The following is a 25,923-nucleotide window of genomic DNA, read 5'->3' as shown; positions in this document are numbered from 1 at the left end:
ATATTAACAGGTATTTGGGAGATTATTAAATATTTTATAACCTCAGCTATTTATGTTACAACTAAAACTATTTTTTTTTATACCTTTGTTCCAATGTTTATATTCTTATTTTATTATAGTATGTTCGTTATATGCATATATGTATGTATATATATGCATTTGTATATAATTATTACTAATATCACAAGTTTATGGACTCAATTAACTTCTTGATCAATATGTAGGAAGCATTGCTTCAGTTATACTTATGATAAATTAATGCTTAATATTAATTAATTTAAATAAGTACATTTTTTTTTTTAATTTAAAGTTTCGATGAGTATCGTGAATTCACGGACCTTCTTAATATACTTGAACGCAGTTCACCACGAGTTGAAGATCGCAGCGAAGCGCCCGTTTGCGTAGAACGCACAAAATTTTGTTGTCGTTCTTCTAAGTTTCTAGGTTCATCCATCCTTTTCGTCAAGCATGGGAAATCCCAAATACTCTGACCTCGTCCAAACTCTTCACCATCGGTTAGTGTTTGTGGTAGATCATGGTTCAAGGTTTCTGGCAGCAACAAAGCCAGCAGACCCCCAATAATACCTAGAACACCCAAAATCACAAGCGGAAGAACTGGTGAAACTTTCTCCAAGTACACAACAAACGGAGCGATTATGCTGGCCACATAACCCATGATGTGAATGAAAGCAACTCCTTGCGCGCGTACAACAGTGGGTAGGATCTCAGCGGCATATTGCAGGCCAATATTATATGAAATGTTAACGAAAAAGCGACCCATAATGGCGAATGAGGCGAAATAAATGCCCGTTGGCACAAGTGTAGCGAACAAACTGAAAATACCACTGGCAACCATAGAGCCGCAAGCCAACCAACGTCGTCCCCATTTGTCCAGTATGATTGTTAGTATGGAATCGGCCGGAAACTCGGTGAAGCAAGCCACAGTAAAGGTGAAAAACACATTTACTCCTAGCGAGCTCACATTTCGTACATGACCATCAAACACCAGTGAAATTGCCATCCAAATGACAATAAGTAGAAGTGTGGTGCGTCGCAATCGGGGCGTTTTAAAAAGATCCAGAATTGAATAGCTGCTATTTTTGTTTTCTTCCTGCTTCAATTTCAAACAACTGGCGCTGAAGGTTTGGTAGGTCTCCGTTGGCACGTGCTTGCCATTAACTTTTTCAAGTCTTTTCAATATAGACACAGCTTTGTCCACTTTCCCTTGCGATACAAGCCATCTGCAATTAAATCGGTCAATTATCAAAAAGTCAAAACATTATTATATACATACATATATACATATGTATGCATGTATATGTGTATATACATATGTAAGTACTGGTCAGTTTGTGTTATTTACCTGGCAGATTCAGGTATTACGAAAGGTGTTAGTACGACCAAAATCAAAGGCGCAGATGTAACGATTGCAAACAGCTTCCAGTCTGCAATAAAATATGCTATCCAAGGTAAAATGCAAGCAGCGGCCGTGAAAAACAATGCGATCGACATGTTCGCGACGAACGTCCGATATCTAGGGCCGACATACTCTAGAACTGCAAAAAAATGTATGTATGTATGTTAATGTTATTTATTTTATATTTTATATTTTGTATATGGATATTAAGTTTTATTTTTAATCAATTCGAGGTATCATTATTTATATTAATAGTGTTAAAGGGTCTTTATGGCACTTAAGATAATAAAAAAAAATTTGAGAAACATTAAACTTATTAGCGGTTGGGCCACGCCTAAATTACAAACCCCAGCCCCTCTGTTTTGTGATTTGTTGTGTCAAATTTCCGTTTTTTTTTATCGTAATTTACGGCTTAGTTATGGCGCTTGACATGTTTTCGGTTAATGGTGTTTTATGTTACAGTAGTCCCACTACGTTCATCTCAAATACCAATCTTCTTATAGTGCCAAAGAACATATCTACCAAGTTTCATTAGGTATCTTAATTTTTACTCAAGTTACAGCTTGAACGGACGGACGAACGAACAGACGGACAGACATCACACACAAAATCCTCTAGTCGCCAGCCGGCAGCACATTGGGAAAGGACAAAGAAACGTTGTTGGCAACATACAAGGCAATCGGCAGGCCGGTCGGTAACTATGCCGCACCAATATGATCGCCTGGATTAAGGAGGATAATGAACACCTCTCTAAACAGTTCCTATTGGGGTGCTTTCGCAGAAATCATCCCTGCAGTCCACCTGCTTGGGGTGGAAACGCCTCCTAGGAGCATCACCTCAACTACGTCGACGACATCAAATAATACGTCGGTCAGACTTTGGACGCAACTAACTTTCGACAAGCACTGACCGCCATACACAGCGGAACCATTAACACCTGCACCAACTCCCTCTCAGTGAATGGCGTACTTGGAGTGAAACTACCACCCATTGCAGACGAAGAACTCTTATTGCCGTGAGAAACGAGAGTGACCCTTGAGCAGCTTCGTTCTGGATACTATAGCAGGTTAACCTCCTACTTATCCAGAATAGACCCCATCTCCAGACATATCCAATATATGTCCAGCGTGCAATGAGCCCACGCATGACGCTAGCCACCTCTTTGCATGCCCTGATAACCCTACATATCTGACACCCTTCTCCTTTCTCTTATCTAATTCTTACCATGTTAAGGAGGTTACCATGTTTGGTACACGTTACAACAACAACAACGGACAGACATATGTATAATCAATCTGTTATCATCCTGCTCATATATACCCTATATCTATCTATCCTCTATTATTTTTGGCTGATACAAACAACCGTTAAGTGACTCTGTTTCAACATGTATATGTATTTTCTTTATATATGTATATACTTACATACAGCCATGGACACATAAATAGCACACTTGGTCATCAAATAAGAAAACAGTTATTTATTCCTTAGGTTTATCACTTACGGATTTAAAGAGGAATGCGTTTTATTTTAAAAATTATTCACTTTAATATAACTATAACACTGAAACAATAAATATTTTATTATTGCCAAAAAAAGACGAAAACATCAATATCCTATATGACAGCTTGGACACATAAATAGCACAATCTGAAAAGGGGCTTAAAAAAAGGTACAAAAATTTATAAAAATTATTAAAAAATTGCAAAAGATTGTTCATTTCGTTAGTATTTTGTACAATATCCATCATTTTTAAGCATCCGCTCACATCTTTTCTGCATGCTGTCCACCAGTTCTTGATATCGTTCCTTTGGGATTGAATACCAAGGCTCCTCAATTCCAGCCCATAAATCATCAAAATTTTTGAATTTTTTGCTTGCTATTTTGAACTTTATATCAATTCATAAATTTTCTATTGGTTTCAGGTTTGGGTTTTGCGCAGGCCACTCATAAATTTTAAATTTTTTATTGCCGAGATCATACTTTACTATCTTTGCGGTGTGTTTCGGATCATTGTCTTGCATAAATGTCCAGTTTATGGGCATGGATTGAAATACATTTTATTTTTCAGTATATCCAAATACTAAAACTGGTCCATTTTACCACTTATTCGAACAATTGGCACGATGCCATGCCATGAAAACACGCCGCGGACCATGATACTTCCACAGCCATACTTAATGGTTTTTTTGGTATACCTAGGTTTAAGGGATTGACCTTGTGGACGACGTAAAAATGATTTTCCAACTGGAACCTTCCTATTTATCTTGGTTTTGTCGCTCAAAAACACGTTCTTCCAAAATTGTGCTGGTTTGTCTCCGTGGGCCTTTCCAAATGCCAGTCGAATTTTGATGTGGCGTTTTGACAGGAGTGGTTTCTTGCTGGTAATTTGTCCAAAAAGTTGAGATAAGTTGAGTCGTCTTCCTACAAGCTTTCTGGACACGTCCACACCATATTCGTCATTAATTTCGATCATAATTTCTCTGGTTGGCTTAAAAGGATCCGCTTTGCTCTTCCGTACTATGTATTTGTCAACACAAATATCGGATTTACGTGGTCCTGGTTTTCTTGGTATCTTTTTATTGACACAAGGTGGGTCTGTTTTGTTGCATAAAGAGCATTTTATAACATTTTTGGAGAGCAATATATTATTTTAGCAATTTTGACAGGATCTTTTCCTTTTTTGCTCATATTGGATATAAGGACTCCCTTTTCCGGCGTGGAATGTTTTTTTCCTTCTCATTTTAACGAAATATCGATGAAATAATTATATATTCGCAGAATTAAATTAAAAATATGCGAGAACCTCACACAAAATTAAAAAAAAAAGTACGAACTTAAAAATGTGCTATTTATGTGTCCACCTCAAATCAACACTATACGCAATAAAATTGTCGCGTACAAAATTTAATAGAAAATAAACAGTATTTTTATGCAGGGAAATGAGCCTCATAATAGTGACAAGTAGATACATACCAAATTTTTATTGTTCAGCTACTTTAGGATTAAAAAAAAATTAGAATTAATATGGGATTCAGATGTGTGCTATTTATGTGTCCATGGCTGTATGTTTAATACTTGCAGATTCTAAGAAACGGGTTTCCATAGAATATGCTATACACTTTCGGATTGGTCTTTGACCTCAATATAATTATACCCGGAACAGGGTATATTAAGTTTGCAACGAAGTTTGTAACACCCAGAAGGAAGCGTCGGAGACCCTATGAAGTATATAAGTATATACATAAATGATCAGTATGTTGAGCTGAGTCGATTTAGCCATGTCCATCTGTCTGTCCGTCTGTATATATACGAACTAGTCCCTCAGTTTTTAAGATATCGTTTTGAAATTTTGCAAACGTAATTTTCTCTTCAAGAAGCTGCTCATTTGTCGGAACTGCCGATATCGGACCACTATAACATATAGCTGCCATACAAACTGAACGATCGGAATCAAGTTCTTGTATGGAAAACTTTCACATTTGACAAGATATATTCACGAAATTTGGTATTGATTATTTTCTAAGGCAACAATGTAATCTCCGAAGAAATTGTTCAGATCGGTTGACTATAGCATATAGCTGCCATACAAACTGAATGATCGGAATCAAATGCTTGCATGGGAAACTTCCTCATTTGACGTGGTCTTTTTTTTCTTGTTTTTAGAACAAAATTTCATACTTACCGAGAATATACATCATTGTAAAACAATTATCAAATGCGAATCCCACGAAGAAGCGCATCAAGGCGAATTGCCAAAAATTTCTCGTAAACGAAGTGCCGACACCGGCCGCAAAACCAATCAAATTGCAGCCGACTAAAGCAGGTATACGACCGAATTTATCGGCAATCCAACCGAACAGTAAGCCGCCGACAATAGCGCCGAGAAAGAATATCGATTGAGCATAAGTCGGCAGCGCATCATGCTCGCAAACCCAATTCTGTTCGGTTGCCACTGTGGGGTATGGATAATCGGTGAAGTTGTATGACCAACCTTGGCGGCAAGCTACTACCGGCCAGCTCGGATCAGCCTTGCGCATGCCCTTCGCCAAAACTTCCGTATAATTCACATCATACATCTTGCAATTGTCATATTCCCGAATGCCGCTCATACGCGGTATTGACAGCGCCAATCTGTGCAAAAAATGAATAATGAAAGAATGGATAAGTAAGAAATTAAAAAACACTTAACAATTATAGGCAAAAAATAAACTAATTAAACAGTGCTCACGAAACAGCGCAGATTATAAATATGCGTGTACACCAAAATTTTTAATAAGAACACACAAACAGACATACATACACACATACATACATATGTATGTATGCAAGTACCACCAAAAATTATGCTGAACGGCAGTAACGCTTTTAGGTTGGACCGGTCTCTGCATACCAACGTTTGTGGCTGAACAATAAGCTGAGAATGAGCGCTCGACCTTGATTAAGCGAGAGGAAATAGTTTTGTCGTGATTTAGAAAAAAATTTGCTTGTCTATGTCAATTTACCAAAATCTAAGTACAATCGCCAAGCAGGTGCCGTAACGCACAAGTGGCTAACGCTTGCATTCTAATTAGTTCAAGCCAATGTTCAGCTGCGGTTGCCGAACTTTGAGAGTTTGCGCCTAATGCTTTTTTATCCGCGAATGACTAAAGTATTATATTAACAGTACAACAATACCATAGAAGAAACATGCACATACATACAATACTTAAGAAAATCTGGTGCCTTAGGCATTAGAACTGAATTAAATATACAAATCAGAAAAAAATGGTTAACATCGATTGCACCAAAGTTATAATACCCTTCACAAATAAAAAAAGTTTCCATACAAGAACTTGATCGGCCAGTTTGTATAGCAGCTAAATTCTGTAGTGGTCCGATCTGAACAATTTCTTCGGGGTATGTACCGTTGCATTGGGAAGTAATCCATGCCAATTTTCGTCAAGATATCTCGTAAAAAAAATTTTTTTTCCCACGCAAGAACTGAATTCTGATCGATCAGTTTGTATGGCAACCATCAGCTAAAGTGGTCTGATCTGAAAAAACTCTTTAGAAATAAAATCATTGTCTTTGAAAATAATTCGGGCCAAGTTTTGGGAGGATATCTCGTCAATTAAAAATAATTTCCATACAAGAACTTGATTTTGTTCGATCAGTTACTCGTAGTATGGGAACTATTTGATATCATGGTCCGATATTTCTACTAATGAGTTTTTTCTAAAGGAGAATTTCAGATCGATTTCTTAAAAACTGAGATACTGGTTTGCGTATATACAGACATAGGGGCAGTCGAAGGGATGTGGGCTATATCTCGCCCCGCCGATCGTTTATATATATATTTTACAGGGTTTCCGAAGTTTCCTTCTGGTTATTACCAACTTCTTGGCAAACTTAATATATGTACATATACTGGCCAGGGTATAATTAGGTACATATACGTGCTCTAATTTTGACTATCGGTGAACAGCTGTTGGCCAAATATTAGCAGAGAGGGCGGTTAGCGTGAGAATGTGCTCATACTAAATGTAGTATTTTATAGGAACTGGATGTATGGCAGAAACTGCTAAGTTGGAGTGAAATCGATTATTACACAGCTGTAAAGAAAATTATTTATTTTTGTTGCCTTGGATACCTCAGCAAATTTCGATGGCTTTAAGTGTTCAGATTAAGAATTTATACACGAAAATATTGTATGCGTTCTTGTCTTTATGATATTTGCATTTTTTATATTTTGATCAATTATCGGCTTATTAGTAATAAAATTTATTTTTTTCAGTCATGCTTAGTGTTCGGCGTCCATTTTTCGGCCATATTAATAGCATGTGAACTACACACTCAGGGTTTTTACCGGAAATATGCGGAAGATTTTGAGGTTTAATAAAATTCGAAAGTGAGATATCAAAACCTCAGTCGAAAAAATGTTTTACTCAATGAAAATCTCCCTTTGAGCTTCTAAAGTAATTCGCTTGCGATCTGCAACAATGTTCTTACTAAATTTCCAGAAATGGGTACAATAGCTCAGTGGAAATTAAAAAGATTGCAACCTCTACGTCAGAGTTACTTTCTTAAAATTAATTCAAGGATTTAATAATGACACATTTGACAAAGCAAGTTTTCAAAGTTTAGGACGTGGAAAGATACTTTTTCAATTACATTTATAGAAAATTTTCGAAGTTTGGTATGAAAAAGTTGAGTAGTGGACTATTGTTTGATCCTTTAATAAGACTTACGTATGAAAAATACAGACTTTATCAATGGTATGACTGTTTCGGAAAGTGAAGCTTGGAAAAAGTAAGTGTTAATAGTTGAAATCTTTAAGATCTAAGAACAAATGTGATTATCAAATTAGGGTATAATGGCAACCAACTGGATAAGTTTTCGGATAATTTAGAAAATTGTAGTGAGAACCCGAGAGAGCGGTTTCACCAGGATCTAAACGTGATTGAAAGTAGGTATCAAGGTTGATGGGATCGTCCCATTATGGCTTTTTTTCTCATTCTTAATGAGGTAACTCACATAAAATGCCTTTAATTGAGAATTCAGTGAATTTTGTTTTATCTCTTCGATCGACTGAAAACGGGTTCCACGGAGCGGCAATTTTAGTTTGGGGACAAGAAAAAATCACACGGAGCCAAATCTAGTCAATACGTTGGTTGATCGATGGTATTCATTGGGTTTTTGTCTTTAGATTCGGTCACAATCGTGGCACGACGGAATGGTGCATTATCATCGTGTAAAATCCAAGAATTGTTCTTCAACAATTCCGGCCGTTTTCGATGGATGTTCTAACGCAATCAATACGGCCAAACACAACTCTTTATTCACCGTCTGTCCCTTTGGAACAAATTTCAAACCAAACCACGAATATCGGAAAAAAACAATGAACATCACCTTGATTTTTGAGCGGCTTTGGCGAGGTTTTTTGGCTTCGGCTCATTTTTTTCCCTCCATTCCGATGATTGTTATAATCCGAAATGTTATAAATCCGAGTCTCATAGGTTATAATGCTCTCCATGAATGTTGTATCGGAATTCGCACGATTAAGCATGTCCAAAGATACCTGTTTACGGTATTTTTTTCGAAAAAAATTCAGATTTATTGGGACGAGTCGAGTAAGAACGCGTTTCGTACGCAAAATATTCAGCAAAATCAATTCGAACGGACTCGCGAGAAATGTCATGTCATCTCTCTAACACTTGTCTGAAGATTATCAAACACCATATCCTTCACTTTTTTAATATTTTCATCAGTTGAAGAGTCGTCCAGAACGAGGCATGACTTCAACAATCTCTCGACCATCTTTGAAGGCTTTGTAATACTCGTAGTCTTGTGTTTTTGAAAAAAATGAATCACCTTTTCCAACATTCTCAACGATTTCGCACACGAAATTTGCTTAGAAATACAACATTTTAGACAAATTTTTGTTCCATATTTTTGTTTATTGTAAAAATCGCAAGATTTAAGCAGCTGCTGTAAACAAACTGATTGATAGATCGCGCTCATATTTGACATAGTAATTAGGGACAGTCCTACCAACTTAGCAAAATGCATTTTTTTGAAATATCATTTACTCGGGAAATTTAATTAGAAATTGCGGCTACTTTTCACTATGTTACAAGGTCACAATATATTATAATATTTCTCAAGGGTTTTTAAAAGAGTCTCATAGCATGCGCTATAGAAATCGCTACTATATTCTTTAACTGGTATATGTGAACATATATACTTGTACATATGTATGTATATACGAAATTGGTGAAAATGAAGACCAGAAATGTACAAGAGGCAGCGAAAAATATTCCTCACAACTTTTTCTTCAAACTATTTTTAATTAATAAATTTTTTTTTCAAAATATAACTAGTAAATTATCCGTTTATGTTTTCTTGATCTTGATTGGTGCGCAGCAAGTGCGATAATGAGCTTGTGCCATTACAAACAACCGGTAACGGAACACAACTACAAATGCGCTGTGCAACAAGCTACGTTTATTTATAAAAATGCTGCTGTGAAGCTTTACGACCACGTTTATTTACGCGAGATTTAATGTCGATAAGTTTTTGTAATGTGTTTAACGTTAACCATTAACTTGACAAGCGGATAGACCTTCAATGCTATTTATTGTAGTTGTGGCTTGCTGCAAGTGCTTCAGTTATGTATAGTATATTTATTGTTTTTGTTGTTGACATTTGTGTGGTTTTTGGTTGCCAGCCAATTATGGCTTATTTGGTCGAAATGAAATACGGTAAATTTCGAATAAAAGTCAATTGCCTTGATATTATACTGTAAAGAACCTTGCTGTTCTTACCAAAACAAGTGTGCTGACGTGCGATCAGCCGAATAATCTAAACGATTCTGCTGTGTGCTGCTAATTCTGTTCGTAGTAACGAGCTGTATTAACACATAATTAGTTATTACTATATTAAACATGCTTATTAATAAAGCAACGGAAAATCTAAATACTTTCTAACGACATTGCGTCAACTGAAATTGTCAACAACCTTGATAACAGACATGTGAAATGCATGAACTATGTATTATGAGCATCCACATTTGTTCAGGTGCGCATAGAGATTGTCATTAGATTTGCATAAAATACTGGAATATTTATAATTTGGCAAGCGTTTGCTATTAAATCTAACTTTAAACTCACTTAAGTTGTTGTAACAACAACATTTTCATTCAAAATATTGCTCACTATTTTACAAATAGAGTGCAGAACCAGTAGGAAGAAAGTCGGTTGTTTCAAGTCTTGGACTAGGTAATTGCTTCGGACGCTTTTCTACTTCTACTAAGCGTTCTTCCATAGTATGTGTATGAAGTTTGAATGTTTAAAAGTAGAATTGATGAAATATACTCCCCAATTGATTAAATTGTATTACGAATAAAGACGAAAACGTACCAAAATCCAAAGGATTGTATTTGGAAATTAATTTAAAAAAAATGTTTATAGTAATGTTCATTAGTGAAAAAAATCTAAACAAAAATGGTTATTTTGAACTTCAAGACTTATTTAGAGAAATGACAAATGTTAACGCAATGGCAAACTGAGCCTGCTGAAGATTGCTCTGCTGCTAAAGCAATATTTCTTCCTTAAACTTCCCAGTCAATGCATTGAGTGCTTCATAAATATTTCGGCCGAAAAGATAATCGTTGCCATTTAAATCTCGCATTGTTTTGTGCAATGCTTCGAGTGATCTCTGAGCTTTGATATTTCTTTACGGCATTCAACATTTTACTCAAAGTTATGATAATTGTATTTTTTTTAGTTTTTAATAGATTCTTCTGTTGAGATGTGTGAATATAACAGTTTAATATAATTGATCCTCTCTTTTAAATATTAGTTTACTAGCCTATCTTTTAAGTTGGTTTAAACTGGCTACAGTGTGCTAAGTTTTATTAATTCGGTTCAGTAGTTCAGCAGTTTACCCCGGACGAACAACGTGACTCGTAATTGTCATATATACATATGTCTACTAGTAAGATCTAACCACGCGTTGCTGTGACTATAGTATACAGCGTACAGGCAAGAGCGGGGAAGATATGGGCCGAGAAATCTCAGGGGAGCCCTGTGCTTTACAACATTTTGTCACCATCAATTGAAAATTTTAATTTTTTGATAACAGCATGAATGTTTTTTTCAGGATGTTTTAAACGAATCGAGTCACAAAATAAATAAAATATAATATCAATATTGATGGATCAGAGGGCCCACACTCTATACACCCCTATACATCATATATATTAGATGTGTAAGATACATCGTTTTCCATAGCTTTGTTCAGCCATTATTTATTATCAATTTCTTCCTTCAGCGGCTCTTTATTTGAAACGTTAATATATATGGACATTCTTGACATTTACTTTTTGAAGATAATTTCATTTAAATGTTGACCGCGGCTGCGTCTTTGGTCCATTCGGAAAGAAGATTCGAGCATTTCGGCCGGAATCGAATTTCTTCGGAAATGTTGTCTTCCAAAGCTGGAATAGTTGCTGGCTTATTTCTGTAGACTTTAGACTTTGTCTAAAGGCGTTAAATCGCATGATCTTGGTGGCCAAACGGGTCCATTTCTTGAGATGAATTGTTCTCCGAAGTTTTCCCTCAAAATGGCCATAGAATCGCGAGCTGTGTGGCATGTAGCGCCATCTTGTTGAAACCACATGTCAACCGAAAGTTCAGTTCTTCCATTTTTGGCAACAAAAAGTTTGTTAGCATCGAACGATAGCGATCGCCATTCACCGTAACGTTGCGTCCAACAGCATCTTTGAAAAAATACGGTCCAATGATTCCACCAGCGTACAAACCACACCAAACAGTGCATTTTTCGGGATGCATGGGCAGTTGGCCACCAAGATCATGCGATTTAACGCCTTTAGACTATTTTTTGTGGGGCTACGTCAAGTCTAAAGTCTACAGAAATAAGCCAGCAACTATTCCAAGGCTTTGGAAGACAACATTTCCGAAATTCGGGCTATTCCGGCCGAAATGCTCGAAAAAGTTGCCCAAAATTGACGAATTACGCAGCCGCGGTCAACATTTAAATGAAATTATCTTCAAAAAGTAAATGTCATGAACCTATCTAACGTTTCAAATAAAGAACCGATGAGATTTTGCAAATTTTATGCGTTTTTTTTTAAAAAAAAGTTATCAAGCTCTTAAAAAATCACCCGATATATATTAGATGTGTAAGACACATAGTTTTCCATAGCTTTGTTCAGCCATTATTTATTATCAATTTCTTCCTTCAGCGGCTCATATGGCCTTAATATAAATGGATATTCTTTAGCATTTATTTTTTGATGATTATCTCTTTCAAATGTTGACCGCGGTTACGTCTCAGATGGTACATCCGTTGAGTTCAATTTTCGATGACACATTCGCGCATTTCGACACTTAACTGGCGATTGGCACGCGTCATATTTTACTCCATGCTCTAATGGCGTGATATCCTACGATCTTGGGGGCCAATCGAACAAAAATGAAATTATCTGCTCACCAGTTTCTCTTAAAAAATCCATTGATTGATGCGATGTGTGGGAAGTTGTGCAGTCTTGTTGAAAGTAAATGTCGCCGAGATCACAAGGTTCAATTTCAGGCAACAAATAGTCGGTTATCATGGCGCGATAACGATCGCCATTGACGGTTACGTTCTCACTGGCATCACTTTTGAAGAAATATGCAAATAACCACACCAAATTGTTGTTTTTTTTGGATGAAATGACAGCTCTTGAATATTTTCAGGCTGCTCTTCGTCTCAATTGCGGCAATTTCGCTTGTTTGCAGACCCATTGAGTCAGAAATGGGCCTCATCGCTCAACAAAATTTGGCTTTCAGTTCAAAATCCTGAAGTAAAATGTGAAGGTGTTGCGAATAGTATTCTCAGTAGGCTGATTATGTTGACCATAAGTTGAGCGAAGCCCGCGAAATACAATCTCTTGACACAACTCACGCGTGATCTGTCAAAAAAGGCTATTGAAAAAATTACCTCTATTTGGATCACCCGTTAGCTGCCATACAAACTGACTGATCAAAATCAAGTTCTTGATTTGTAAACTTTTTTATTTGTGAAGGGTGCCTTAGTTTCGGCGAAACCAAAGCTAAGGGTTTTTTTCACACCGCTGAGCTGTGCAAATTGCATAAGAGTTCGTTTGTTTAAGTTCTAACACGGGCAAATGCATGATTCAACTAATGCTAAAACCATATGTGCGACATTCCACAAATCACACATCACATCTCGCAGTAAATACCAACATACAGTAAACACATGTATTATATGGTTCGTATATTCTGTTAAAGTATTAGATGCCGTGCCGTGGGGATGACACATCAGACAATTTTGTACTGTTCACATCTGAACTCAATGCAAGAAAACGTCGAAGCACTTAACCGCACTAAGCTTTCTCCAACGTAGTTCGCATTATTCGAAACTTGTTAGCTTGTTAGAGAAGCCTTGAATAAATGACAAATTTAAGAAACCTCAATTTTTAAAGCTATTGGGAATGTGAATTCCACTCCGTTGCGGAAAATTCAAATTTCAATGAAAAGACATCAACTTCTAAATACAGTTTTGCAGTCGCTGACAGTGGAATGCAGCATGAAATGGCAAGCGTATCAAATTAGCTCTTAATTCTAAAATTAAAATATGTAGATGCAGAAGTGAACTGCTAACTAAAAGACAGAAAATATTCAGGCAAACTGTTTATACACTTGAAGGCAGTTGTCGACTTGAACACTTGCCAGTTAGTTGCCCACTTATAGTTCTTCTAGCTTTGCCGCGTTTAATACTGTTAGTAAATGTACATACATACTTACAAACCTACATTTGGCTAAAACAGAAAATTTAATTTGAATAACAATAATGAAATGTGTAGCTTACAAAAATAGATAACTAAAATGCTTGGATATATACTGGTATTCGTTTGCATTAGGGTGGCTGTTATTGCCCAACATTACTGATTTTTGCCCTCTGAAGTTTCAGTTTTTGCCCTAAAAGTAGGGATCCAACGTAAACAAACTCTTTATTTGAAATTTTAATTGAGCCTTCATCATTTTCATTTTCCATATATTTTATATGAGATTTTTTTGCTTTTTGTAAATATTTTTTATCTCCAAAGTCAATGAATCTATACCTTTGAAAATATGATATTTTAACAAAAAATTTCCGCTCTACAAAAAAGGTCTGAATAATTTTTTTCATAAAAGCGTGCCTTTAAAAGTTTTACGCAGTTAAAATTTTGCATCAAAAGCGTGGTATTCATACAGTACACCATGACGTATGAACAACACTAAATACGTAAGTCACTTGTGGGTATGCTCAGATAATTTGATGTATTACTTTAACTCCATATAACTTTTAAAGAAATGCTTTTATGAAAAAAATCTTCAAAACGCTTTCTGTAGAGCGCGGAGTTTTGCATTAAAATATAGTTTTTTTCAAAGTTGTAGATTTACCTGCTCATTCAAAATATCAAAAAATCTCAAGTTATATGGATAGGAACAGAAATATGATTTAAATTCAAAATAAAAAGCTTGTTTACTTTGGATCTCTTTTTTAGAGCAAAACTAGAAACTTCACGGGTTTTTGGGGGAAAAAAACTTAACGCAAACCCTAATGGACATAGCTAAAGTGAGTTAAGGAACATATTAGCATCGAGCGCTAAGAATATATAGAACAAACGTGTATAAATGAACTTGAGCAGCTTGACACTTATCATCAACATGGAATTTAGCCAAATTATATATTTATGCCCCTCACATTTAAATGCCTATCCGGTGCCTAAATGCAATTGTAACTGTTTTGACAAATTACACTGCTAAACATTGTTTGTCGTTAATAATATAAAGTATAATAACTTGGTTAAAATTACGACCTAGTTTTTTTGTGACAACAAGTACTCATATAAGTTTTCAAATAACACCATTTATACGATCTGAATAATTATTGTATTCAACTAACTTACATAATACATACGTTTGTTACATCGTAAACGTGTCATGAAAGTGTTTTAACGATCATTGCACACTCGGTCTGATAAAGAATTTTGTAAAAGCTATGCCTAGAAATGGCAATGGATTTTGACATCAGAAAGAAAAATTCGCTAAACTCAGCGAGACAAAAATTACACGGGAAATATTGGTAGGTCCACAAATACGGCAACAACTAAAGGTTAAGAGCTTTGAAGAAAAACTGAATGATCAGGAAAAACTCGCCTAGAAAAAATGTTTTGTGAACGTTGTCCCTAAATCTTCTAGGAAACTTTAAATCTAAAATTACAAAGACTTAGTAAATGAACATATAATGTCCTTAAATATATATGTATATGCTGCACTCTCAACTGGATTTCTTTTCGGCAAATTTGGGTGCTGTGAGTGACGAACGAAGCGAGAGACATTTAATGGAGAATCGCTTGTATATTAAGAGAAATGGGCCGCCGGAATGCCAGCAGATTATTGTTGTAGACTTAAAAAAGACCTTTCTGTAGTCAAATATTCACGAAAATCATCAGTTTTAATATAGTTTCTCTAAATATAGCTGATGTTTACATCTTTAAGGAAAATATATGTTTTGATGTCAGAAGAAAAACTGAAAGTGGCCCTAGGACATTCAAAATTTGATATGAGTTTTCATGTGACAAAAATTAAAATTTTGTTAACCAGTGTTATTTGGATATACTTTGAATCCGAGAGATACTTGCACTTTTTAATAAATATAATTGTAAATAAAACGCAAGATGTTTAATTATTCATCAATATTTATTTGGTCGCCTTCAAAGTAATCCTCACCAGATGTAATACACTTATGGCAACGATTTTTTCCAGTCCTCGAAACACTTTTCATAAGCACTTTTTAGGATGGCCTTCAGCTCCTTCAGCAAATTTAGCTTTAACTTTTCTATCGACTGAAAACGGAATCTACGGAGCGACAATTTCAGTTTAGAAAACCAGAATCACAGTAACCTTTTTCCAATATTCGCAACGATTCCGCATACGAAATTCGTTTAGAAATACAAAATTTGAAAAAAATTCTTTGTTCGATATTTTTCCATTGTAAAAATTGCAATGCACTACTAAGGTGTGCCGACTTAAGCAGCTGCTGTAAACAAACTGTTTGACAGATCGGGCTCATTTTTGGCATATTAATTAAGTACAATCCTACCAACTTAGTGAAATACATTTTTTTTTTGAAATGTCATTTACCAGCGGAATTAGATTACAATTTCTGAGTGCTTTTTTGTCACAAGGTATACTAAATTTCAGCGAGTATGTGTGCGCGAAAGCTAAAAAACCCACGAGTAATAGTAGACCTTTTTACATACACACTTTTAATCTAAAAGGCCGGATACGGATCAGTATATCAACTAAATAGGACAAAAGAAAAGTGTCAACTTTATCAAAATATACGATAAAAAGTCTTCTGGAATAAGTTAAATCTTCGTGTTAGTATTGTGTAGCCTAGTGTTGGTAGAAAGATGTGTGCTAAGATTTATAAAGATGTCTATTCTTTATCAAATGTTCTGTTGCGCAGAGAAGCCGCTGTGGTGTAATCATATTTATGAACACACATACATACATATATCGGTGATTCTATGGTGGTACCATTTGTGATATGTTTGTAACTTACAAACGATTGACATATGTACATAGACATACTATGCATTGAATTATATAGCACCGCGGGGAAGCAAAAGGTCATAACGATGAATGAAGAAAATTGTTACAGCCTCAATGCGAATGTAGACAAATTTTGAGCTAATGAAATGTTGCTAGGAAACTTGTTTGAAGTATTTTTGTATTATATTTAATAGCACAGTTATTAAATGAAATTGCAATCGGCTATTATAACGCTAGAACAAATTAAGTTGTACGAATGTACACTTATTTTGTTATTTTAAAAATACATACATACATTTATACATATGTAGGTACTTCTGCAGTGAACCACGTCAACGCAGTTATATTTCAGAACTATAATTGTTTTCATTCAAGTATAAAAAGGTGTAACTGCCACCTGTTCGTTTTGGCAAGTGGCACACTTAAAATTATTTGAACTGTCTTCAACGATTCGTCGAATTTCCGTGATATATCCAGTTAATTTACTTAAGTCAACTTTACTTTACTGTATATTCGTGTACAACACCCGCCTGATCACGATATATTCATATGTATGTAAGTGTATAGTTAACACCGGCGCCGATACCACTGCATGGCATTGACCAAACCAATTTTCACTTCTGCTGTTTTTCGTATTTGTAGTCTTAATGGCAACGGTGGCTTGACTTTTTAAGCATTCCAAGTATCCACACTGGCTTAATTCCAAATGCCACCACAAAAACGTAATTTATGTAAATCATTAAAATAATAATTCGGTGAATGAAGACTTATATTTTTCTGTTATTAGCGTTAGAAGAACGAGCCTGAGGAGTACTGCTCTTTTGAAAATAAATTATTTTAAGCATTCGATATTTCATAAGAAACATAAAATTTCAATGCTTTTATCAGTTTTTTTCACGCAATGGGTTTAATGATTACAACGATTATGGTTAATTTCTTCTGTATTTTATTCTATATTTGGATGACGTTTGAATGATTCATTTTCATTTTGAAGCATAAATGATTTTATGATATATGTATCTCATTTAGACTTACTCAAGACTTTTCTTACTAACCTTACTTACTTGATATATGTATGTACTATATGTTTAGTAAATGGAACGGAAATATTGTTGTGAAAATTTTAGAAAAGAATAACTCATATATCAGCGAATAGAAATAATCTTGGAATTATCCAAACTTCTCAAATCGCACGTAAAATGTTGTTTACAAGTGTTATAAAAATTAAGAAATAAATAATACAAATTTGATCTAATCAGATCACACAAATTATATAAATCCCACATAACAAGTCAAGCGAAAAGTCCACGGCCTACCATAGTAAAACATATTTTTTTGCAAAATCGTTTTTTTTTTATTCAACAAATGTATATAGTTCTCAACAAGGGTGATCCACTGATTATAGCGACTCTACAACTTTTCGATACCATTTTTGTAGTACGATTCATCTTTTGCTTCAAAACAGGACTCAGTTTCGGCGATCACCTCTTCATGCAACAAAAATTTCTTCCCAGCGAGCATTCTTTTGAGATCTGAGGACAGGAAATAGTCGCGGGAGGACAGATTTGGAAAATACGGTGGATGCGGCGAAAGCAATTCGAAGACCAATTGATGGATTTTTGCCATCGTTTTCACTGACTTGTAATGGTACATTGTCTTGCTGACATAGCACTTTCTTTTTCTTCAAATGAGGCCGTTTTTCTGCGATTTCGTCCTCCAAACGTTCCAATAGCGCTATGCAATAGTCGCTAGTCGCTGTTGATGGTCTTTCCTTTTTCAAAAAATAAAAAAATATTCCATACGTATCCTAAAATACAGACTCCATAACCTTGCCAGCTGTCTGTTGCGTTTTTCTACGCTTTGGAGCAGACTCAACGTATTCAGTTCACTCAGATGACTGTCGATTCAGCTTTAGAGTGAAATGATAGAGCCATGTTTCATCTTTAGTCACACATCGATGCAAAACAAGGGGTTTTATTACGCTTGAGCATCTCCAAACACTGCTGTGGATCATCAACTCTGTCACGTTTATGGTCAAAAGTGTGCTTGCCCGGCACCCACTTTGCACAGAGCATTCTCTAATCAAAATATTCGTGAATGATAGATGTACACATTGAGTTGATATCTTCAGAATATTATTATTTTTTGCCTTCAAAAAGCAATATTCTCTCAAAACGCGAAATTCCCTTTAATAATTTTTTTACTATAACAAACGTTGCTTCACTTGATATAATTCACAAACTAATGATCCGACAGCTGTCAAATTTATACATGCGCTTTTTGAAGGTTGGACCAACTAAAAATCATGTGTATTTTATTATGGTAGTAATATCTACATTTCAGAACGGGGACTTTCCAATTGACCTTGATATGAAAGAGTGTAGTTGCTTTGTCAATAGTGACTTTTACTTTTTATTAATAGAGAATCTATGATTTTATCTAAGAGTTCTACACTATTCTTAAAGAGAAAAAGACATGTGCAAAATATCCGATCGATATCTCAAAAACTGAGGGACTAGTTCCCGTATATTCAGCCAGACAGATATGTCTCAATCAACTGAGCTCGTCACGCTAATCATTTAAGTTAGTATATGGTATATGTTATGTATGGTATATTGTTTATAGGGTCTCCGATGTTTACATCTGGTAATTACAAACTTCGTGATAAGCTTAATATACCCTGTTCATCGGATAAAAAACACTATCAATACCAGTTTGTATATCTTCCGGAATTAACATGCCTTTGTAACTTCGTTAGCCTTAAACTTTTAATTTGAAAAATATACTTGTATAACTTCTTAAATTCTTAAATTGAAAAAAGCTAATAATATTTTTTTCTGCAAAATGTCGAATTCATTCATTCGTTTCTGCCCCAACTTAGCCTTAGTGCTTTTTTAATTATTTTCTGTTCTGTGATTACTGAGCCGTGTATTGCTGTATAGAAGAATATGTGGGCAAACATAATTACATAATCGTATGTTTGCATATTATTACATGACAGGGTAATTAAATACAAAAAAAATTATATGTACTTATATGTACATATGTACATAGTATGTATATGGAAAATAGAAAATAGTATTTATCTGTGCATTTTTACTTGCTCTTCAAAATAATAAACAACATTTTATATACATATGTATGTACATACATATGTATAACTTTTGACAGCGACTTCGTCAACTTGGAATTTAATAAAAAACTATTTTTCAATTCACAGAAGTTACGTTTATTTACTAATCGTGCTAATTTTTGAAGGCTTTGTACCACGTGTTGGCTTGTGTTTTTGATTAAACTGAAACACCCTAAGCTTTTTCCAACACAACGATTCCGCAAACAAAATTTGGTTAAAAACACAAAATTTGAGACAAATTTTTTTTCCATATTTTTGTTCATTGTAAAAATCGCAACGCACTGCTGAGGGGTACCGATTTAAGCAGCTGCTGTAAAGAAACTGGTTGACAGATCGCGCTCATATTTAGCATAGTAATTAAGGACAACCCTACCAACTTAGCAAATTCACTGTCAGAATTTTGCATTCATTATAAATTGCAAAGAAGGCTTTCTATATCTCTAACCTTAGCGTCGATGAATGCCACAGATTTCTAGAAGAACTAAGATTACTTCATGGATTGATGGTGTCAAGAAGGTCAGGGTACGTCAGGTGATATGGAACTTGAAAATCGTCAGGCTAGTGTTAGAGAGTTCGTTCGAATGATTTTGGTGGATATTTTGGGTATGGAACGCGTTCTTGCTCGACTCGTCCCGATAAAGGTGATTTTTTTTTTCAAAAAGAATACTGTAAACAGGTCTCTATGGACATGCTTGATCGTGCGAATTCCGATTCCACATTCATTGGGGCCATATACATATATGTATGCCGACGAAACATGGGTTTATGAGTTTGACATGCAAACAAGTCAACAGTCAACGGGATGGAAAGAAAAAAAATGAGCCCAACCAAAAAAAACACTCCAAATGCGCTCAAAAATTAATGTGATGCTCATTGTTTTTATCGATATTCGTGGTTTCGTGCATCATGAAAGTGTTCCGGAAGACAGACGGTTAATAAGGAGCTCTATTTGACCTATTGAGGCGTTTGTGTGAGAACATCCGTCAAAAAAGGTAGGAATTGTGGACTTTACATGATGATATGTAATCCACCATCGCATCGAGCCACGATTGTGAGCGGATTTAAAGCTAAAAACGCAATGAATACCATCGATCAACCATGATTTGGGTCTGTATTCACCAGATTTGGCTCTGTGTGATTTTTTCTTCTTCCCCAAACTGAAATTGTCGCTTGAAGAGATAAAACAAAATTTAATGACGGAGTTGAAGGACATCCACAAAAATGAAAAGTGTTTCGAGGACTAGAAAAATAGTGGGCACACATCTGGTGGGGATTACTTTGAACGCGACAAAATTAATATTAATGATTAATGAAATATTTTGCGTGTTATTTACTATTTACGGGCACTAGTTTGTCGAAAGGTATGAAAGACGACAACGCAAGCTGCAAAAAATTATTCCGTCGATGTATCTGATAAGTTGTCCAATGAAACTTTTCAATAGATATGTTCACGATGCAAGCATCAGTCCGATTGTCCAAAACAAAATGCTCTTGCGGATTGAATTAAAGCTAATTAATGCCATGAGTGGCAGGCTAAAAAAGTAACTTATGAGAAATGATGAGAAGAAAAAGTTTATGCAACAAATATTAAGCAAAGTTAATAGTTTTCGCGCTTAGATGAAACTAATCTGTTTCCAATTATCATGTTCATTGTCTATACTTATAAACTTAGAAGATTAATCTGTGTTGATTTGCAACGGAAAATTTCGAAATGCAAAAGTATGAAATTTATTTACACAAATGGTGTGTACGCATTACATTAATAATGTGCTCAAGTTACAGATTGTTGGTATTTCTGAGGAGGAATGTTTTCAATTAGCGCTAACTTTGCTTTGTTTGAAAAATATGAACTATTTCCTCTATTTACACTTTTACTTATAACTTTTGCACATAACAGCTATTAAAACGAATATATAGACATGTGGATGCACATTGCCCATTTGCCCCAGTTACATCATGTCACGTTAATTGCATCTGCGGAAAATGAGTCTTTCATGCTTTTCGTATTTAGAATGAATCGGAGCAAAATCTAAATTAATTACTACAACAAAACGTATTAGTATTATTTTATTATACCCTGAAGAGTATATGTGTATTAAGTTAGCCACGAAGTTGCTATACAAAGAAGTAAACTTGGGAGACCCTATATAATAAATAATTGGGACAAAAAGGTACTAGGTTAGGTTAGGTTAAAAGTACGGCAATGGACTAGAAGTAGTCCTAAATGAAAAATGAACTCTCGTGTTCGAATAGAGATCGGCGTTTAGTGCCAATATAAATTTGATTCTTCAGATCGGTGGGATGTCGAAGTGCAGTCTTGACCTCCCAAAAGCAGGGCAGTCAAGAAGGAAGTGCTGGCTAGTTTTTCTTCTTCATGGGGCGTCCGGTAAGGTTCCCAGTCTTACAGCGTGTATGCCAATGGGGCAGTGGCCCGTCATGAGCCCCATCATTAATGAGAGGCTAGCCTTGTTGAGGGCAAAGAGATCACTAGATCTCCTTCGATCTATCTTTGGCCAAAAGGCTTTTGCGACCGCGCAGGTACTAATGCTGGCCCATCGCTGACCGAGCAGCCGCGAGGCCCAGCTATCTAGTAGTAGAACACAAGAGGGTGCCTTTCCTTGCTAGCTCATCAGCTTTGCAGTTACCAGCGATTCCGCTGTGGCCCGGCACCCATACAAGACTTATAATGAATGCTCTCGCCGCCAGAGACAGTGACGCCAGACCAAAAAGGTACTAAAAAAGTACGGAAATTGTAAATAAAAATGTAATACGCTTATGCCAATGATTCTTCCAGTCGTCGAAGCACTTTTCATAAGCACTTTCTCCTTCAGCTCCTTCAGCCAATTTTGTTTTATCTCTTCAATCGACTGAAAACAAATTCCATGAAGTGCCAATTTCAGTTGGGAAATAAGAAAAAATCACACGAAGTCAAATCTGGTGACGTGGTTGATCGATGGTACTAATTTCGTTCTTGGCTTTAAATGTGGCTCGATGCCACGGTCCATTATCATAGAGCAAAATTCATGAGTTGTTCTTCCACAATTTCGGTTGTTTTCGACGTATGTCCTCACGCAAACGTCTCAATATGACCAAATGGAACTCCTTATAGACAAATAAAACAATGAGCGGATTTGGCGTGGTTTTTGTTTGCATGTCAAACTCATAAACCTATGTCTCAACGACAGTTATAGTGCTCTCCATGAATGTGGGATCGGAATTCGCACGATCAAGCATATCTAAAGTGACTTTTACGGTAATTACGGTTTTTAAGGTCGTCCAGAACGAGGGATGTTATCAACGATCTCGACCGTCTTTGAAGGCTTTGTACCACTCCTAGGCTTGTGTTTTTGATAAAACCGAATCATCGTAAGCCTTTTACAGCATTGGCATCGATCGTATATATAAATAATCAGAATTAAGCTGTATCTATGTCTGTATATAGGCGAACTTATATTTCAGTTTTTGATCGATCTGAAAATTTTCTTTCCAATAAGATGCTTACGATCAAAATAAAGTTCTTGTAAGGAAAACTTTTTTTACTTTTCTACTTTAACAGATATCTCCACAGAATTTGACATGGATTATTGTCCGAGACAAAGCTACAATATCTGAAGAAATTTTCCGGATCGTATTACTTTATCATATACAGTGGCGTAGCTACAACTTCGGGCGCCCGGGGCCAAGGATGTTCTGCCGCCCCCTTTTATCTATCTACCTAAATATCTTCGATATTAAGTATATAAAATTTAGGAAGGCCACGCAAATTCTGAAGTTCCAAAATTCTCACAATACGGTTTTTGAGGAAATTGATAGTAAATTTACAAGACATCTTATTAAAAGCCATAAAAAGAACCCATTTTCGCCGTATATCTTGTACACTTTTGACACAATTTTCAGGAATTTTTGCCCGAATTGGAGTTTTAAAAAACAGCGAAGATCGTTTTGCCGCCCCCAAGACGTTGCGCCCGGGGCGACGACACCCTTCGAAAACATATCTCATACCATCTGCAATTGTGATTGAGGAACCACTGACACATGAATTTAATATACTTGCAATATTTTTCATAAATTGGGGAGCAAATTTCCTTAAATATTTCAATTAAGTTTTTGTCTAATCGGACCAGCCTAAGAAATTTGTACTCACTTGAGAACATTTCATAATTGTGATACCAACAACCAGTTGAACGCTTCTTTGTTAAATATAGAGTGAGGAAGACGAGCACGGCCAGCTGCTTTTGTAGCTGTTTATAGTATATTCTAGAATCATAATCAATTGATGCTTACTCACATATGTATGTATGTATTATTATTTATTTATGTATTGAACTATTGATAGCCAGAACAAATGCAACCTGAGTAGTATGGTTTCAAACTGGCATTATTGTCCAAAATTCTTAGTATGCTAACTTGATAATGTATGCCATTGTACAAGTTTTCCGATTGTTGCTCCAAACGAATTAAAAAGCTGATCACTTCAAAACTTAATCCTGTCTGGTTCTTTGTTTGAACTACAACAAGTAACTCGGCTACTATAATTCTAATAATGTATAATGTAATTCTACATTATTAGAATTTTATGTTAAAATATGGTTTTCACAACAATTTATATACAATATGGTATTAGCCCAAGAATGGGTTTATTTTAGCCGGATATGATCAACAAATTGATATATGATAATTAAAGCATTCGTATAGATTTCTCATTTAATACGGAACTCATTTAAGTAGAAACAAGAAAAAACGTTAACTTCGGCTGCACCGAAGCTAATATACCCTTCACAGGTGCAGTTCTTTTTAGTAACTTTGTGTTCAGTTTGTATGGAAGCTATATGCTATAGTGATCCGATCTGAAGAATTTTTTCGGAGATTACATTGTTGCCTTAGGAAATAATCTATACCAAATTTGGTGAAGATACATTGTCAAATGTGAAAGTTTTCCATACAAGAACTTGATTCCGTTCATTCAGTTTATATGGCAGCTATATGTTATAGTGGTCCGATATCGGCGGTTCCGATATGGAAAGAAGAACTTTGCATTTTTTTTGCTGTTCATGAGATCAGAGTCCCATATTTTTGAACACTGATTCTTATGTAGAATTTAACGAGGAATCGAATGGAAAAGTCAATTTTGAAAAAAAGTTGGTGGAAAAGCACAAAAAAACGGTTTTTGGATTTTGAAAATATTTTTATCAGAAAGCTGAGATTTTTTTACATAAAATTGGATAACTTCAAAATTTTTTTCACTCAATTTTGAGGTCGTTAAAAAATAAAAGAAATAGTCATTTTTTTGTTTGATCTCAATTTGAATTGCGCGCCAAAAAACAATGGAGCAACTTTGACCACTAAAAAGTTAACAGATATTCTTCTTTTGGTCTATATTCTGATATTCTAAAGTTTAGTCAAAATCGGAGAACCACGGGTACAAAACCATGTCGCCAATTGATGCAATGGCCCATATATTTTATAGGGTCTGCGACGCTCTTTCTGGATGTTACAAACATCGTGACAAACTTAATATACCCTGTTCAGGGTATAAAAATGTATTGTAATCTTTGAACTTACCTCTCCTCCACAGTGAGCTCTTCCAGTTCGGGCACATGACACCAATGTTGCTCCGGTACGAGTGTCATGAAAATTTGCGAAAAATAAACGAAGGCCACAAATGTGGCGAACGGTATCATCAGTAGGAATAGAATTTTTTGATATTTTCCGAATTCGCCAATCAACGGCAGTATGTCATCGAAGTCCATAGGCGGTGGATTCGGCGCACTTGCTTCCTTGGCATTGCCACTTTCCGCCAACTGTAGACCATTGGCATTACCGCTTTTGCGCCGAAATATGGTCTCTGCACCATGCTCATCGTTGGTGAATGCAGCATTTGTGAACGTTGCAGCTGGCTTAACGGGACGTCCGTATTTATCTTTAATATTATCTTTCATGATTTGGTTCTGGCGTTCCATTGTGTCTTGTGGCATTTTCACTTTCATTTAATTATGCATGTATACACATACATACACACATATGTATGCCTATGCAAAGGTGTGTTGGAGCGTAAAGTTATAATTGCTTTACTGACGGTGTATTATTCTACTATTCACTTGTGGGAGCTAATGTGCACTTATTTTCATTCACCAATAGATATGATATGTGATACTGAACGCTTACTGCAGACGCTGGTTAAATTCGCAAATCGCGTTATTCTTTAGAGAACACCACTTCAACGCGAACGCGCAACAAACAAATGACTGAAGTGGGCGCTTAGT

General features: G+C 35.6%; 1 protein-coding gene across 1 annotated transcript; it reads right to left on the bottom strand.

Moving 5' to 3' along the window:
• Positions 1–12: 12 nt before the first annotated feature.
• On the bottom strand, positions 13–25,923 carry LOC126762996 (organic cation transporter protein-like). Its single transcript, XM_050480139.1, has 4 exons — positions 25,223–25,923; positions 5,103–5,551; positions 1,364–1,556; positions 13–1,241 (listed from the first exon to the last, which is right to left on the bottom strand). Exons 1-4 carry the CDS (start codon positions 25,645–25,647, stop codon positions 305–307), a joined length of 2,004 nt encoding a protein of 667 aa, XP_050336096.1. The 5' UTR covers positions 25,648–25,923; the 3' UTR covers positions 13–304.

This window comes from Bactrocera neohumeralis, chromosome 6 (genome assembly GCF_024586455.1).
Source record: "Bactrocera neohumeralis isolate Rockhampton chromosome 6, APGP_CSIRO_Bneo_wtdbg2-racon-allhic-juicebox.fasta_v2, whole genome shotgun sequence".
Classification (NCBI taxonomy): Eukaryota; Metazoa; Arthropoda; class Insecta; order Diptera; family Tephritidae; genus Bactrocera; species Bactrocera neohumeralis.
The sequence above is the reverse complement of the archived record's forward strand: the minus strand, read 5'-3'. Positions and strand labels throughout refer to the sequence as shown.